General features: G+C 46.5%; 1 protein-coding gene across 6 annotated transcripts in view; it reads left to right on the forward strand.

Moving 5' to 3' along the window:
- The window catches only part of SLC23A2 (solute carrier family 23 member 2), a 144,752-nt gene that overhangs the window by 81,264 nt on the left and 45,701 nt on the right, over nucleotides 1–17,787 (forward strand). For 5 of the 6 annotated variants that reach the window (XM_035005892.1, XM_035005896.1, XM_035005893.1 and 2 more), the window contains 3 exons: nucleotides 4,904–5,002; nucleotides 12,471–12,587; nucleotides 14,599–14,756. In XM_035005892.1, the coding sequence (XP_034861783.1) occupies nucleotides 4,904–5,002; nucleotides 12,471–12,587; nucleotides 14,599–14,756 (374 nt within the window). Of the gene's footprint in view, nucleotides 1–4,903; nucleotides 5,003–12,470; nucleotides 12,588–14,598; nucleotides 14,757–17,787 lie in introns of those variants that run through there. The other variant, XM_035005897.1, reaches the window with a different exon arrangement.

Consider the following 17,787-nt stretch of genomic DNA (forward strand, 5'->3'; position numbering starts at 1 on the left):
TGTCCACAGCTGCCGTTCACTGCAGCTTCTGTGTGAGTAACAGGCTCGTTCGCTGTCAGTTTAAATGGGCATTGCCGTGACACTGGCCCTCGGCATGGCACTCCTCTGCTGTCGGCCTGTCTCTCCTGCTTCCCGTACATTTGGCCATCTCAGGATTACTATTTAGAAACAAGTACGGTAGCATTATTGCCTTTGTCTACTAGAAATAAAACACTTGAGTAAGAAAGACATGTTTACGGAGCAATAGACATACTTTTCCACACAGAGACCATATTAGCCTTGCATATTGGGAACAAGCCATCAGCTGGACAAATGTAGGCAGAGAAAACCTGCTTGATTCACAGCTGATGGAGTGATTATACAATATTGGTTTAGCGGAAAAATTTAAAGCCATCAAATCTGGTTTCAAATTGTTTGGGCGGGGGGGCAGAAAGGACATCTTGTTCCCAAAAGTAATCTGCTGGTTTTGTTTTTTGTTTTTTTTAAATAAAAACTAGATCAGTTTCCTAAGATGAAAGATACCAAGATCCAGTTGTTAGCGGCCATGCTATTAATAACACAAAAGAAAACCTGTTTTATTAAGCTTAAGAAGCTTTCCAACTCGTGTTTTATTTCCCAGTTGAAATAATATTTAGAGATTCAAAAATGTGAAGCTTTGATCAGGAACGTTTTTTTTTAATCTCTTTCTCTTAAAAAAAAAAAAAGTCTGTGCCTTTCCTGAAGAACGGATTTTAACATTTGATTTTTTTAAATTTCACATTTGAAAAAAATCCTAAATCATCAGAATAGCTAATTTAATAAACCAAAGGAAACATTAGTAAAACAAACCAGTGTTTTATTTTTCCAGTCATGTTTGGTCATTTCCTGCACGCACTCTCAGGGGAGGCCACGGGTCAGACGGGCGCCCTGGTGGGCGTCCCCACCTCCTGTCGCCTTTGCCTCTCTCCGGTGCCAGATCCCCCTCTCCCTTCAGTAGAAACTTGGTTCACCTGCTGCTTGCTCCAGAACCTCCTGCCTTCCAGGACGTGGTGGGACAGGACATGTTCTCCCCTTGGGGATGAGGGTGGCCCAGGTGGAGGGCAGCAGTGCAGCTCTGGAACGGGAGGCTGATGGGGATGGAAGGTGGGCTCCGAGGTCCCCGGGGATGGCTTGACCTGTGGAAATATGTTAGAAATCATGGTTAGGTGATTTAGGTCAGTCATCTTTATAGTTAAATAAACATCCAACGCTGGCCTGGGGAAGTAAGCGTCCTATGTGGTTTCTAGGAATCAAACACCTTTTGGATTGGCTTGCAAACACTGCTCTTGTACCAATTTGTTTCTCTGCCCGTCCCTGCACCAGTCTCTTTGGGGCTGGGACCCACATCTGCCCAGGGCCCAGGCGATTGAACTGGACAGTGGCCTGGATGCTTTCCCCCTGCCCCGGCATTCAGGGCAGGGCTAGCGTGTTGCCCATCGGACCGCGGTGGTGTCTGCCGGGTGCCCACCCCAAGCAGCTGCGAGGCTCTGCTCCCATCCGGGCAGTCTCCAGGGGCATTAGGGCCACATCCTTGCTCTCTCCTGAACCACACTACCTTTCCCAGAGCACTGCACTGTTCATACCTTGGCCAAGGCCACTGTCTCTAGTGCCCGGCAGCAGCCACATACTGGTCTGCCTGCCTCTGTTCCTGTCACCGTGCCCTTTACCGCACCTCGCCCTTTCAGTCCCATTGCCGGCAGAGCGGCCATCCACAGGGCACGTCCGGTCGTGGCCCGCCTGTGCTTGCCACTGCTTCATGGCTCCCTGCTGGGGGCCTTGTGTCCAGTCAGAATTCCTGAGCCCGGCACCTGCTCCAGGTGGCGCTCCTTGGGCGGGGGGGGGGGGGGGGCAGGACTGCATCTCCATGGCCTGGGCACAGCAGGTGCTCAGACAGTTCATCGAATGAATATTGAGCCTTTGCCTAGGCTGGGAAGCATTTGCATCTTATGGTACTTATTGTGAGTGTGTGTGTGGAATAAGTCCGAAAAGGCATGGAGATTGATAAATCCTGCCCAAATCTCCTGTTTGGTGCGGGTATATGAATTTAAAAAAATCATTGAGGTGAAATTCACACAAATGGTTAACAAAATTAACCATTTTAAAGTGAACGATTCAGAGACATTTCACACGTTCACAGTGTTGTGCACCCATCACCGCTGCCTAATTCCAAAACCTTTTCATCCCCCTGAAGGAACCCCCTTCCCCACGGAGAAGTTGTTCATTTGGCCATGAGTGCAGATGAAGGGGGTTTTTAGCCAGGATAGGACTTTGAATCAGGTCTGGGTTTCTTTGATGACTTAGTAACTGAGCGTTGTTGTTGTAAGAGAGTTCATCCTGAGTGTGTGTACGTCTTGGCATCTCTGTGGGCTGAGCACTGCTATGATAGGACTTGGAGCGTGGCTCTGATAGTTAGAGTTTCCTGTTGTGGACTTGAACTTGGCTGGGAAGGTATATCTTGCTGGCAGCTGGTTTTACGGGCAAACAAATGTCCCAAACCTAGATAGCTTGTGTAAAAACCCATCTTGTGACTTAAGAGGTAGTTCTAGAAATAAATATTTGAAGTGCCATAAGAAAACGCTGCCCTGTAAAAATTATGTACTAGTTAGTGCAGATCTCTGGCATTCTTTAAAGTAGCCTCATACTTGGGTTAGTAATCTGTATAAGAAGTTTAATTTTTCACTGCCTGATTTTTTCAACTGTTTAAAAAAGAAGGGATTGAAATGTCTTTGGACCTCCTCAATCTAAGCTATGCTGCTTATTAGATCTTTAGTCTTCATAATTTCTTCCCCGTTATAAAAAGTAGTTGTCCTCATTATAGGAAATTCCAAAATATATAAAGGGGAAAAGGTGAAAATGGCCCCACTGATTAAAGACAACCACGATTAATATTTTGGTGGACATCTTTTTTATTGTTCATTTAAAAAAAGCAGCATACAAATAACACACAAATACATGCCGATTATAAAAGACCTCAATGTTAAAGAAGGATTGGGAGTAAAAATGAAAGGTGTGCCCATCATTACTCCTTGTCCATAGGGTAGCCTTCCTGTTTTTGGTTTGGGGCCTTTCTGCATCCTTTCCCAAGTGTTTAAGACAAGAGAGGTTATTAAGATTTTTTTTTAAGCCTAATTAGGATAATTCTAGGCTTACTGTTTTGTGACTTTTTTAAGAAACAGTATTTTTTGGAGTTCTTTCCTTGTCAGTACGTTAGTTTTATTTTTTCTTTTTTAATTCTTTTCAATAGCATTATATTTGAAATGGATATATCTCACAATGTTCATCTTTATTTTTCCCCATTGGTTGTAATGTCTTTTTTTTTTTGGATGAACATTTAGGTTGTTTCCAGAGATTCAGCATTTTAAATATCAGTCATCAGTCTTGAATGCACATACCATTTGCATGGATATTTCTGGAGGATAAGTTTCTGTGAGTGCAATTGGTGGATCCAAAAAATGCCTGTTTTGTTCTGGTGCTAAATTACCTTCCACAAAGGCCAGTCCACCAAGAATGTAATCTCTCTGATAACTCAGAGTAGCTTTTTCCGCACACCCTGGTCAACACTAGATTCATCTTTTGAAATATCCCCCTAATTTATGTTAAAAAATGAAAATTTTTATTTCTGTAATTTTAAATGAGGTTGGACAGCTAATCATGTGTTTTAGATATTTAAATTTTTTCCTGTGAGTTGTAGCTTCCTGTCACTTGCCCATTTCCTGTGGATTGTTTTATTGATTTGCAGGTATTCTTTACCAACTACTGATACCGACCTTGGTGGGCTATAGACCTTGCGCTCGACCATCTCTTACTCTGTCACTCATCTTTTACTTCTCTTTAGTATACTTTACAATACCAGATGCTAAACTTTTTATGTACTTTGTCTTTTTTTCTCTGTATTTTAAAAATATAGTTGTGCTGCTATTCATGCATAGTTATTTATTTTTTTTAAAGATTTTATTTATTTATTTATCTGAGACAGAGAGAATGAGAGAGACAGAGAGCATATGAGAGGGGGGAGGGTCAGAGGACGAAGCAGACTCCCTGCCGAGCAGGGAGCCCGATGCGGGACTCGATCCCGAGACTCCAGGATCATGACCTGAGCTACCCAGGCGCCCCATGCATAGTTATTTTTCAGGATTAATTTTTCAAGATGGATTCCTAGAAATGGAGCCATTTGACTACAAGAGTAAAAATGTTTTGATTCTTGCTACAGGCTTCCAGGACCTAAGATCACTCCATGCGCCTCACCAGGGCAGGCATGAGGGGTGGGGATGAATTCTGGTCCTTACTTTGAGGGCCCAGAAGCTAGATTTTGTCGGCAGGAAGAGCCCCCACACCTGTCCAGTGCCACACGTTACCGCCTGTCTGCGCCTGCGCCGGCAGGCTGGTTTGCATAGTAACCACGGTGAGAAACGTCAGCACGTCAGCACGTCAGCACGTTAGGTGATCAGCAGTGCGCGAGTTGCATCTCCGGGGGACGCCGCTCAGAATCGTCATCACGCGGTGACTTGCGAAGGGATCTCGACCAAGGCAGCTCAGGATGCTTCCCGCCGCCCAGAGAAGCAGCTGCGCCCTCTTGGCCTCGGAGGGCGTTGCGGGCCCCGCTCCCCGGGCTTTCTGTGGGTGCTCCTTCCGGCCTCCGCCTGTGGGACCCGCGGGGCGTTTCTCTCCCCCCGTCAGAGACACACGGTCGCTGATGCAGTGCACACGTGTCCGGCGTTTGCTTTAGGAAAACTGGAAACTTGGCTGATTTGGTAGGCGAAAAACACACAGCTGGTGTCTGTTACGAGCATTACAAAAGGCGTCTGAGGAGAATGTTTCCATTCCATTTTATGAAGTGACAGCGGTGTGCGGTGAAACAACCTATAAGTGAAGTGTTTTTCTGCAGGTGGTGATAAATGGAGGTGCCACGTCCAGCGGTGAACAGGACAATGAAGACACGGAGCTCATGGCAATCTACACGACGGAGAATGGCATCGCAGAAAAGGTACCCCCGTGCCCCAGCCTCCTCCCTGTGTCCTAGGCCCGGTACAGGGCGTGGCTGTCCTTCCTGGGGGCTCGTCTCTACCCTTCCGAGTGGGTGTGTTCTCTTCATAATGGAAATAGAAGGGGATGAGGAGGAGTGGAAGTGGCTTAATTGGTAATTGTCTTGATGGCAGTTAAGGTGAGACCCATATCAGTCCTTATTTTTAAAGGCCTCATCCAGGATGCTGAGGGAGGTGGTTCAGAATGTGAGTCTGGACTCAGGTCTGCATGCTAATGTGACCCAGATCCCAAGAGGGTTACTTTTTTTTTTTTTTTTTAAGATTTTATTTATTTATTTGAGACAGAGAGAATGAGATACAGAGAGCATGAGAGGGGGGAGGGTCAGAGGGAGAAGCAGACTCCCCGCCGAGCAGGGAGCCCGATGCGGGACTCGATCCCGGGACTCCAGGATCATGACCTGAGCCGAAGGCAGTCGCTCAACCAACTGAGCCACCCAGGTGCCCCCAAGAGGGTTACTTAAGCTCTCTGGGTATCAGGTGCCTCATCGCCAAAATGGGAATAAAAATGTCAGCATCTGTCTGTTCAGTTTGTTAGGATTAAATGAAATAGTAACATAGGTGGTTATTAGTTTCGTGCCTGGGGTGCCTGGGTGGCTCAGTTGGTTAAACCGTTAAACGTCTGCCTTCAGCTCAGGTCATGATCCTGGAGTCCAGGGATCAAGTCCCACATCGGGCTCTCTGCTCAGCAGGGAGTCTCCTTCTCCCTCTGTCCCTCACCCCACTCTCATGCTCTCTCTCTCTCTCTCACTCTCTCTCTCAAATAAATAAATAAAATCTTTAAAAAAAAGTTAGTATCGTGCCTGGTACAGACTCCGTTGCGGTAAAAGAGAATAAGAGAAGCCAGTGTAGACTATGACAATGAACAGAGTGATGGAAATCACATGCTGAGGCGGGGAGGATCTTTTTTTTTTTTTTTTTTTTTGCCTCATCCGGTCTCCTTGAGGTCAGTCTGTGTGACCTTATTCATGGAGGCCAGGAGAGGCCTGCCCAAAGAGGATCCAGATGTCTTGATTTCTTTTTTTACTTTGGGTCGGTCACTGTGCTTAATACATGAAAAGTTTGACTATAGGGTATTTTCAGATTGCATGGCAGCTCTAAGACATCTCAATTTCATTTGAGTTTTACTTTGTAGACTCTTATTTTTTTATTTTTTATATTTTTAGGGAGAGGAGGGCGGGGCGGAGGGAGAGGGAGAGAGAGGATCCTAAGCAGGCTCCATGCCCAGTGCGGAGCCTGACTCAGGGCTCGATCCCACGATCCCGAGATCATGACTTGAGCTGAAATCAAGAGTCAGATGCGTAAAAGACTGAACCACCCAGGCCACCCTAATTTGGTAGACTTTTAAAGCACATTTTTTATTTTCACTGTGAAAATTTACTAATTTAATCAGTTTCTATAATGAAGCATTATATTCTAGAACTGTATTGTACTTTTTTAAGGTAAGCTCTACACCTACTGTGGGGCTTGAACTCACAACCCTGAGATCAAGAGGTGCATGCTCTACTGACTGAGCCAGCCAGGTGCCCCTGGATTGTACTTTAGATAGTGTACACTTAATATTCTAGATAGTGTTCACTTAATATTCTAGAAACAGACCACTAGAAAGTTGATACATGCAAATATAGTACCCAGGTTGGGTATTAACACCATAAGTTTACAGTGTAATCACTAAAATGATAAAGAAAAAGGAGATTATATTGAAATTCTGGAAAAATCAAATTTTTGTGTCTGTGTAGTTTTTTTTTCCATTTTTGGCTATCTTGACCAATATTGCTTTTTGGTCAAGCTATTATAAATTTCGTCAAGCTATTATAAATCTTATGGAGGCTAATTAAGTTCATGCTGAGATGTTAAAATTCCTGTGGTCTTGGATTCTAAGGTGCTCCTCAGAGTGCAAGAATTCAAGTAGGCACTGTTGACATGTTGACTGATGTCTACGTCAGCCGCGGAGACACAGCCCACAGAGCAGGATCTGGGCAGGGAGCCACCACCTGGCCTGCTTGGGTCTCAGCATCCAAGTGATACATCTTGTAGCAGAGTGCTTCTGAATTCACAGACTCGTTAGGCTGGATCCAATTTTCATGTACTGGGCCCTTAGTCTGAGTTTTCAGGGTATAAGCTGTCATGATTTTGGACTTCCTCCTCCATTATCTAGGAAATGATGGTCATCTTTTGAAATGAATAGCAAAAAGCATTAATATTCAGGGCTTTTTAACATCTCTAACAGTACCTTCTACTGGTGCTAGTGAACTGTGGGCAGAAAAAAATGTTTAGCACATTTATGCTAGACATTTATTTGCCTGTTTGAAAATCTTTTTCACTGTCTAAACTTTGATACATTAGTATTTCCTTGAATACTAGTGAGATAGGATATCTTCCTGTTTCGCTGGCTGCTTTTCTTATTTTATGAAATGACAGGTTTTGGGAGAACAGCTACCATGTGTTGAACGGTGCTAATGGTCCAGACCTTGGGCTCTATGATTCAAGCAACAGGTCACATTTAGCTCTCACCACAACCCAGTTAGAAAGGTGCTACCACTATTCCTGTTTTAGAGAAAAAGAAGATGAAATTTAGGTCCCCTGCTGTCTTGAATTTGTGCAAACAAAACTTCAGAGGATGCTGCCCTTTGGGATCTTGCCTCTTTGAGGGCATGGAAAGGCTGTCTCTGAACACTTCATCGTGAATTAACTAACACTGGGACCTTGCAGGAGAGACAGGAGGAGTGGGGGCCAGAGAGATCACCCCATGTGATCTCCATATTCATGTTTGTTTTCCTAATTATAGTGAGCTATTAGTTGTCATATATTCACGTATTTTATACAAGACTTGACTTCTGGTGTCTCTTAATACTTTTGAGCTCCTTATGGTAAATGCAGGTTAATATGGTGTTAGCTACAAGATACCCATCTTGGAATGTGCTCAAAGGGATTTATTCCTGAAAGGACCTGAAGGATAATGCCTTGAATCACGAACCATGAATCTGTAAGATAGCATTGGGACCCATGCCCAGTATGTTCTGAACTTGACCTCGTTATTACTGGGATTCTTCTGTGAGGGATGTTGAAGGAATTGAACTTTGTTTATAGTGAGGGTATTTAGAACAAGAATGAAGTAACTACAAGTAAATGGTTTAGATGTTCCCATTCAAATATCAGCGTTTTGTTGCTTTACACCTTCCCCGCAAAATGTGTTTACAGGAGCATGTGAAGTGATTGCAGTGGTATTGGGCAAATCACTATTAATCACAGTTTCAGAAAGTCAGTTTCTGGTAATTTCTAAAGAGCGACCCTGTCCTTCTGGGAGGCCGTGTAACATGGTGGCAAATGCAGCCTTTGTGGACAGCCTGTCCAACTCCTGGGCAACTCACTCAGCCCTTCAGAGTCTCTACCTCCTCATCTGTAAAATGGGGTTATTACAACATGTAACTTCCCAGGGCCCTTGCACAGAGGACAGGGGAATGTAAAATAGCACAAGGTTTTTAGGAAGCAGAGATTGCCAAAATGTGAAAATAGTCACAAGTGAACTAGTTATAATGTGTACCCACTTGGCATATCCCTCCCACCTGGCTTGGCACTGGGGTCTTTTGCTGCCCATTGTTTCAACAGCTGTGCAGTTGCAACTGTCACCAAGTTTGTTAAATAGAAGATAAACTTATTTTCATAATGTTGAGATTTATTTTTAAAATTAAAGACCTTTTTAAACTTTGAATCCTTGTGGATTCTCTTTAAAATTAAGGTACCGGCAGTTCTTGAAAAAGGAAGTTCCCTTGGAATAGATTAGACAAAAATACAGCATTGGTAATTTTTGAAGCTGGAGAGAGGTATGAGGTGGGCATTCCGTATTTCCACCTTTGTATATGTTTGGAAAATTGTGTAGTACAAAGGTAAGAGAATAATTGAGTCCTACCTTATTGTTGCTACTCTTTGATTCTTTGGTATTGATTGTGGCTGTGAAGAAATCAGGCCAGTCTTGTTTTCTTCTTTTTATCAGCATCTTGATCTTTTTGCCTGTTTTTTGGATTCTTTATTTTTGATATTCAGTAACTTTACTTAGATATGTTTTGATGTTGACCATTCTGGGCCAGTGTTTTCTGTCACCTGGAGTATTTAGCATTAAAAATCCTTTTACTTTAGGAAAGCTGTCTTGAATTCTATTTTTTTGTTGTTGTTTCAGTCTATTCTTTCTGTTTTCTTATTTGAGGGCTCTAATGAGACATATTTTGGATCTCCTTTGCCTGCCTTCTTCAGCTATCATTTCTCTCTAATCCTTTTTTCTCTTACATTTTTTTTTTTTAAGATTTTATTTATTTATTTGACAGAGAGAGACACAGTGAGAGAGGGAACACAAGCAGGGGGAGTGGGAGTGGGAGAAGCAGGCCTTCTGCTGAGCAGAGAGCCTGATGAGGGGCTCGATCCCAGAACCCTGAGATCATGACCTGAGCCGAAGGCAGATACCTAATGACTGAGCCACCCAGGTGCCCCTCTCTTACATTGTTTGATTTCTTTTTTTTTTCCACTTCCAGCCTGTGCCCCTTACTCTGTTATTCATGTCTGTTTTCTCCTGTGCTCTTACCACTTCCACTTCTTATTCCTTTTAAAAAAAATTCTGTCCAGATTCTGTCAACATGTTTTATTTCCCTTTGTTCTTAAATTTGTTTTAAGGTCTTTTTTTGAAAAAAATATTTGAGAGAGACAGAGATTGCAAGAGAGAGCACAAGTGGAACGGGGGGCAGAGAAGCAGGCTCCCTGCTGAGGAGGGAGCCTGATGCGGGACTCCATCCCAGGACCCCTGGATCATGACCTGAGCTAAAGGCAGATGCTTAACCAACTGAGCCACCCAGGCGCCCTAAAGTCTTTCTTAATACAGTTGATTGTTTTATTGAGTTTTCAAAATACCCGAGTCTGAGCAACATTGGTGGTATCATGGCTGCCTTCCAAAATATCTGAATAGTTTTTAATTAATTGAGTAGTTGGTGGGTCTTTCTAATTTGCAAACATGGGATAGTTCTTGGAAATTTTTTTATTTCTTCAATTCCTATATTATGTTTTCCTTGTTCTATTCTGACTTTTAAAAGCTTATTCTTTTTTTTGAAGATTCATTTAAGAGAGAGATTATGTGTGAGTGGAGGGGGTAGAGGGAGAGGGACAGAGCATCTCAAGCAGATTCGGTGCTAAGCCTGAAGCCCAGTGCGGGACAAATCCCACAACCCATGAGATCGTGACCTGAACTGAAACCAAGAGTCAGATGCTCAACTGACTGAGCCACCCAGGCGCCCCTAGACACACTTCTTTTTCTTTTTTTAAAAGATTTTATTTATTTATTTGACAGAGACAGCGAGAGAGGGAACACAAGCAGGGGGAGTGGGAGAAGCAGGCCTCCCGCTGAGCAGGGAGCCCGATGCAGGACTCGATCCCAGGACCCTGGGATCATGACCTGAGCCGAAGGCAGATGCCTAACGACTGAGCCACCCAGGCGCCCCACCTAGACACATTCTTAAGAGTAGGATATTCCGTGGGGCACCTGGGTGGCTCAGTCAGCTGAACATCTGACTCTTGGTTTCCGTTCAGGTCATGATCTCAGGGTCCTGTGATCGAGCCCCGAGTCGGGCTCCACTCCATGCTCTCCCTCCCCCCTGCGCTCTTCCCTGCTTGCTTGCTTGCTTTCTCTCCCCCTTCCTATTTCTCTCAAATAAACAAATTAAAAAAAAAAAAAATTAAAAAAAAAAAGCAGGCTATTCCAAGGATTGTCTACCAATCCAGGTTGTCTACCAATTGCCAGGCAAGGACCAAGCCATTTTTTGAAATGTGTGGGGGCTTGGACAACCCAGGCCTGCTGAGTTAATCCTTTCCTGCACATTAGCACATACCATACTTTTCACACACATGTGCTTTCTCTACCACCCCTGCCAACAGATTTTTAAAAGGCATATGCAATCCATTTTAACTCTGAATGCAAATCTGCCAGTATCTGTTGTTTAGAATGGAAGACAAAATTCTCTGAAAGGTCACCCTCAGTTCTTGTTTGGATTAGCTCAAATGTCAACTTACATCAGACATTTATTTACCTTTAGGCTTTGAAAGGTGAGGCTTAATTGTACCATTTCTTTTGTTCAAGGGTATTTGGCCCCCCAAATCCCCGTCTGCCTCTGCACGGGAAATTGATTGACAAACAGGGAGTCAGTGTCTTTCTGCGGACCATATCCATGGACAAGAGGGCACAAGTCGGGCTAGATATAGTCAGAAGGTCATCACCCTTTTTTGTGGAACATCTTTGACTTTTGTTTCCTGTTAGGCACTTTTTTATATTTTTTTTAAAGATTTTATTTATTTATTTGAGAGAGAGAGAATGAGAGAGAGCAAGCACATGAGAGGGGGGAGGGTCAGAGGGAGGAGCAGACTCCCTGCCGAGCAGGGAGCCCGATGCGGGACTCGATCCCGGGACTCCAGGATCATGACCTGAGCCGAAGGCAGTTGCTTAACCAACTGAGCCACCTGGGTGCCCCTGTTAGGCACTTTTTTAAGTTACGAAAGACTTAAAAAAAAAAAATGCCCATCTTGGATTCTAAGAAATTGTTCATAGAGTTTTAGAACCCAGAGCAGTTTTGAGGGTATGTGGGAGAACTTGAGGTTACCTTGAGTATTCTGTTTAGCTGAGAAGTAATGCAGACATTGACTGAAAATATCTAAACTATAACCTAAAGTGTCCAGTCTTTGTGAAGATTTTGGCTCAAAAAGCATGCAACACTTAATATTTTTAGAAGTCTGTAGTAATGGTGGGGGGAGGGAAGAGAAGGGAGGAAAAAAAACCCCACTGGTCCCCTAAACTATAAATATATCTTTAGTCTGTTTTTAAACAAAATTGGAATCCTCATATCTGTCCTTTTGAATTTTGCTCTTTTCACTCACCATGTGTATAAGCAGAAGTGTTTTGATAGGAAGGTGTAGGACTTTTTTTTTTTTAAAGTACAAAGATCTTTCTCCTTGCAGAGATGGGTTAGAGTAGAAGGGTCAGATTAGTGCTCTCTGTTTGAAAGTGGTTAGCATTTTATAACGTTTTTTCCTTTGGGGCACCACTCAAGGACTACTCATGCCAAGGTATCACTTTGTGGGCTCAACCTGGGAGCATCACTCTCTACATAGGGGTTCCCCAGGCATGGAGAGAAACTGAGCAAGCTGGGTGCTCTTGGGGATGAGTCAATGATAAGGGATACTGAGCCCCCAAACTCTGAGGACAGATTGTCTCGCTGTGTGTGTTGAGCATTGCATCAAAGGCAGCCAAGGCTTATTTTTACAAGAGACTGGCCACCACTTTATAAAGTTGTTTTTCTGTAACCGTGGCGTATATCGAGTGGAGTTTATTATTGGTCCTCGCTTTTATTAAACAATTCCTTTTCTCCCTGTCACTCACAGAGCTCTCTTGCCGAAACTTTGGATAGCACTGGCAGTCTAGACCCCCAGAGATCGGACATGATTTATACCATAGAAGACGTCCCTCCCTGGTACCTGTGCATATTTCTGGGGTTACAGGTAAGATGGTTCCCATAGGATGTAACCACCAGCAGACGTTCGACTTGTCTGTCTGGATTCTTTAAAAATTGAATTTTGATTTTTATTTATGGACAACTTTAAATTACTCTTTTAAGAATGGTGACTGGGACTCATTAGCATCCATTTCATAGTAGTGAAAGGAAAAAAAGAACAGGAGGAAGAGGTTGACCCTGGGCCCAAAGGAAGGAAAATGCTCAAGGAATGAGCAAGATGAGTGACGTAGCAGGAAGGAGGAAGGACCGTAGAGATACAGAAAGAGGGGAGAATGCAGGAAGGGAGGGAAGAGAAGTTTTGATCTTCATTCCTAGTCATGCAGTCCAGTCATGGTCAGTTCTGCCATGAAACATGGGAGACACCGAGAAGTGCCCTGTTGGCCGGGACGTACATGGGAGGTTCCAGTGTTCTCTGTATGGGAAGGGACACGGTGCTGTCATAGAGGCTTCGTCTGCCGCGGATTGCCGTGGGAGCACAGTGGGCAAGCCACCAGACAAGGGGGGCCCAGGCAGGAGGTGACTCAGGCTGACGCAGAGCTCCTGCATCTTCGGTATTTTTCTCCCCTCTCTCAGTACCCTTTCCCCTCTTAGGGATTAGAGGGGGGACTTTGGAGAAGGCCCCTGTCCCCCTGTCCCCCTGGCCTGTATCTGCCTTGGTTGTTTTAACCCAGACTCTCTTCTGAGGTTTGACTTTCCTTTCTTCCTTTCTGAAGTTGGAATGAGCTGTTCAACCTGAGGTATTTCAGATGCTGAGAAAATTGGTCCCATTGCCCAGACAGGTGTAGTCACTTAGAGGTGGGGCTGTCCCTGCAGACACCTGATGCTTTGGTCCGGTTCCCAGCACTCTCCGCACCCCTGCCCCCACCTCCCACACAGGCATCAAAGTACTTGGTCACCTGGACTGAAAGGTGTCTAGTAAAGGAAGAGTCACAGCCAAAGGAGCTAAGTGGTCTTTAACTTGGACTGAGTATCCTGAATCAGGTTCAGGAAACTCACTTTTGGAAATGTTTATATTACAGATGTCTCTAGAAGAAGTATTCCCTGGTCAAATAGGATCGGGAAACCCTGCGTGTGTCATGCCTTTCTTGACGATCCTCAGTGCTCTTAAGCTTGTGAGCAGCTCTGCAAGTCCTGGGCAAGAACATTGTGTTCCCCGCCTAGAACACCTAATAGTGTTGTAGAGTGGAGCGTCGGGCTGTAGGCAACCTATTTTGGCAAACATTGAGCAGAGACGGGAAACTTGGGAAGGAAAGTAGGGAGTGCAGAATAGAAGTGGGACCTGAACAAACAGACCTGGGAGGAAGAGATGTGAACAGTGAGTGCCAGGAATGTCCTGCCAGGGGCTGAAAGAGTGGGGGCTGGGCCCCAAAGGAGGAGTGGGGGACGGGCACTTTCTGGAGGGTTCCCACAGCTCCCACAGACCCTTAACCCTTCCCTAATGATAGTCAAACAATGCTAGACCCTAGAAAAAGATGGGAGACACCCTGTGCATTGAAGTTTGTGTAACTTTAATCCACAGGCTGGAGAGAATTAAAAAAAATAAAAATAAAAAAGGCAGACTGATTATCTTAAGACTATAGATGTAGAATGCCACATAAAATATTGGCAAATCACATCCCAGAAGACAAATCTAGCATGACTAACGAGGGTTTCAAGAATGGTCCCATGCAGCACAATTCATGTCAACAGATTAGAGAAAAAAGATCTCAGATTTTAGCAATTGATGCTAAAAAAGCATTTGAACAAAGAAGATATTCCCAGTTACATAAATAAAACCTCACCTGTGCAGTCCTGGACTCAGGTGAACCGTAAGATAGAAAGGAGAAACGCTGAAGAAGAAAGAGGATTTGGCACAGGGTAGGCAAGTGTACCCAGAACACCAGAGATTCTTCCCATGGGCCGTTTTTTAAAAACAACAGGGGGCTCAGTTCAGATAGGATCAGACAGAAACACGAGGAAGCTTTGCTGTCTCCCCGACCACCTGCTGTCGTCCACAGCACTACCTGACCTGTTTCAGTGGCACCATCGCCGTGCCCTTTCTGCTGGCCGATGCCATGTGTGTGGGGTATGACCAGTGGGCCACCAGCCAGCTCATCGGGACCATTTTCTTCTGCGTGGGAATCACAACCTTGCTGCAGACAACGTTTGGATGCAGGTGAGATTGGGGTGCTGAATCGGGATGCTGAAGCCCCCTGAGGCATGGAGCAAGGCCACTCCCCCAGGGCTGCTTGGAAGGACTGGCTGGAGCTGGCAGGAGGTGGGGCGTCCTAGTGGCCGTGGCCCACCCCCACCCCTGTGTTTCTTTTCTTGGTGGAGGGCTCTGCCCTGTGCAGGCTGGAGACTCAGACTCACTCTCCGCTCCTTCCGGATCCCCGGCGGGCAGGTCTTATTCTCTCCAGGATCCCCTTCCACCCCCCTTCCTTTAGTTCAGACCTGACCGCTCCGCTCGTGCCCACTGGGTTTCCCTGCCTTCAGGGCTGGTCTGCTCTCTACTTTGTGTCCCCCCAGCTGTCTTGCTTACCTTGCATCTTCCTCCGTGCTGCCAGGCTGCAGCCCCACTCCATGTGTAAAATCTGACTGTGCCCACCCTGAGGCTTGTCCCTTGCTGTCTGTCCCGCTGCCTCCCGGGCCCGCCTCTGAGCCCTGCACTTGCCCTGGGCTGAGGTCCTCCCTGAGCCTGCTGTTTCACCCTCCTGTGCTTGTGCTCCCCAGCAACCAGTAAACCCTGCTCATCCTCCCGGCTTGTCCCTCCCCCTCTGGGAAGCATCCCTGTCTCCCCAAGGCTTCCTTCGTTGCCTCCTCTGAATCCCCACACATGCATCTGTGTACAGTCTTCTGATGTGGCTCCTAGTCCACTTTGTCCTTTTTTGTTTTCGTGTCTTTTCCCACTGGATTGTGCTCCCCTCATTGGTGCCAGGGCTCTGGCTGGTTCACCTTGCATCCCCAGCCCCCAGCTTAAATGGGTGTGGAGCTGGCACAGGAAGGAAGAGAACCGTCCTTGCCTGCCTCCTCCTGCAGGCCGCTCATTCCTCTCCTCTCTCCTCTTCCACCCTCATCACAGTACAGCCTCCTGCTTTGCCCCTGGCTCCGCTCACGGCGGGGAGCCTGCTGAGGCAGGACCCTCTGTCCCCAGCAGAAGGGCAGCAGAGTGCACTTGGGAGTTCTGTCCCCTGCCCCATTAGAGACAGCCTGAGGAGGGCTCTGCCTTCCTTGCTGGGGGGACAAGAGGGAAAAGCTACAGAAGGCAGCTTGAGAATCTTGGACTATATTCTGAAGAGTCAGAATCCTCAGGCCCTCAAGAGGGCTGCCCTTACTTGGGGACAGGAGAAATACGGGAAGAGCCGTGAGCAGAGTTAAAGTGTTCTGCTTTGCCGCGCAGGCAACGTCCTGGGAAGGGACGGGGCAGCTCCCTGGCAGGTCTGCCAATGAATGGAAGGCTGCGGGGGCTGCCCAGCTCTTGGAGTTGTCCAACCCCAGCCCCTGCAGGACTGCCTGCAGCCACCATTCTGAGCACCTCCCTTACCCCAGAGGGACCATCTCCGTAGAGGATCTGTGAGGGGAGGGGCAGGGTGTCACTGACCTGCAACAGGGAGGGGATGTGTTCTGGGAGTTCCAAGGAGCGCTTGAGATATTTTCTTAGAGCCAGGTAGATAAATTTGGCTGGGAACATCTTTCAGTCTTTTGATAAAGCATTCAAGGTTCTGCATTTCAAGTCCAGAGTGTATTAAAAAGCTTTTGTTGACTGACTCGGAGCCTTACCTTGTACACAGGCCACTGGTTCTCTGAAGAGTGGGGGGGAAATTGTTCTTTTTCTAAACAGCTGACTCACTGGGGAACTCGTAGCACAAACCGTCTGTATATTGGGCAGTGCTTACGATTGAGAATTGCTGGTTGATCTGAAAAGCAGAGGGAATGCATATGTCTTTATTGTGGTAAAATATTCAGTGTGCAGCTATGCCTTGGTCCTATGCCAAGGAGGCTAGTCCTGACTGACAGTTGAGCCTGGCAGCGGCAGGCACAGTTGCTTGCTGGTGGCGTAGAGGGGAGGGTGGGGGCCTTTGGGTGAGAACTCTCAGTTACGGGAGGGCACCCATTTAGGACTGTCTTGCCCATTCTCGGGGCACAAGAGACCTAAACAGAACAGCTTGGGTCTGTGCATCCTCATCCCCACTCCCAGCAGTTGAGCTGAGAAAGAACAGGAGAGGACTTTTGAAACACCTGCTGGGATCTCTTGGGAACCCAACATGCAGAGCTGCAGTGTGTATGCACGTGCAAACATGCAATACGAGGGCGTGTCTGCATGCTGTGCCCAAGGGGCTTGGTGAGTGTAGCTTTCTTTGCTCTGTTTCACCGGGGGGGCGGGGGGGGAGGTGTCAGGAAAGCCCTACCCATGTCCCTGGGTGGTGTGAGAAACCGTGGGTCTCATCCTCACTGCAGTGTGGCCGTGTGCCTAGCTGTAAATTGGGAGGTGGGTGTCACGTCTGCCAACCACATTAGTGAATATGTGCTGTTGAGGGGCTTTGGTGTGGTTTTTGTCTTGGGATATGGGTTTTCTATGGTTGTCACAGTGTGCGGTGGTGTCCATACTCTTAACCTAAGAAAAGAAGAGAAAAGTACGGACCTGTTCCACAGATCCGCAACGAACAGTTCGTGTATGAGGCACTGGGTGACTGGACCCAGTAATGGAGGTTGTTGAGGTGAGCGTGTGCTGTGAAGCATACGGGGCGGCCACCTGCACCTTCGGGGATTTGCGGTGATGTCCCGCGGATTTGAAGGGAGAGTCCCGGGGGAGGTGACAGCATGTGAGATGGGTCTTGAAGACTCAATGGGCTCCTGGTCCAGCAGGGTCAAAGGAGCATTTTCCATCCTGGGAAGGGCAGGGGCAAAGGCAGGAAGTCAGCCTGGGGGGTGAGGGCCCCCCCACCTTGACCAGAGGCCGGGCTGTGGGCCAGTCTCTGATGCATGGGCGTTATCAGCGGGGCAAGGGAACTTGCTGGGGCTCCATTGGCAGGGCACTTGCCTACGGGGTTGCGTCTCGAAAGACATTACTTGGGTGCAGTGTGGAGGGGGTGATGGGCCAGATTCAGGGCATCGGGGATATCCAAGAGAAAGGCAGTGGGGATCCATGCAAGGATTCTGGAGGGGAAATAGGAAGGAGAATATTAGGGTCCCTGTGTGGGATGAGG

Source organism: Mirounga leonina, unplaced genomic scaffold, assembly GCF_011800145.1.
Source record: "Mirounga leonina isolate KUSES-001 unplaced genomic scaffold, KU_Mleo_1.0 Mir_150, whole genome shotgun sequence".
NCBI lineage: Eukaryota > Metazoa > Chordata > Mammalia > Carnivora > Phocidae > Mirounga > Mirounga leonina.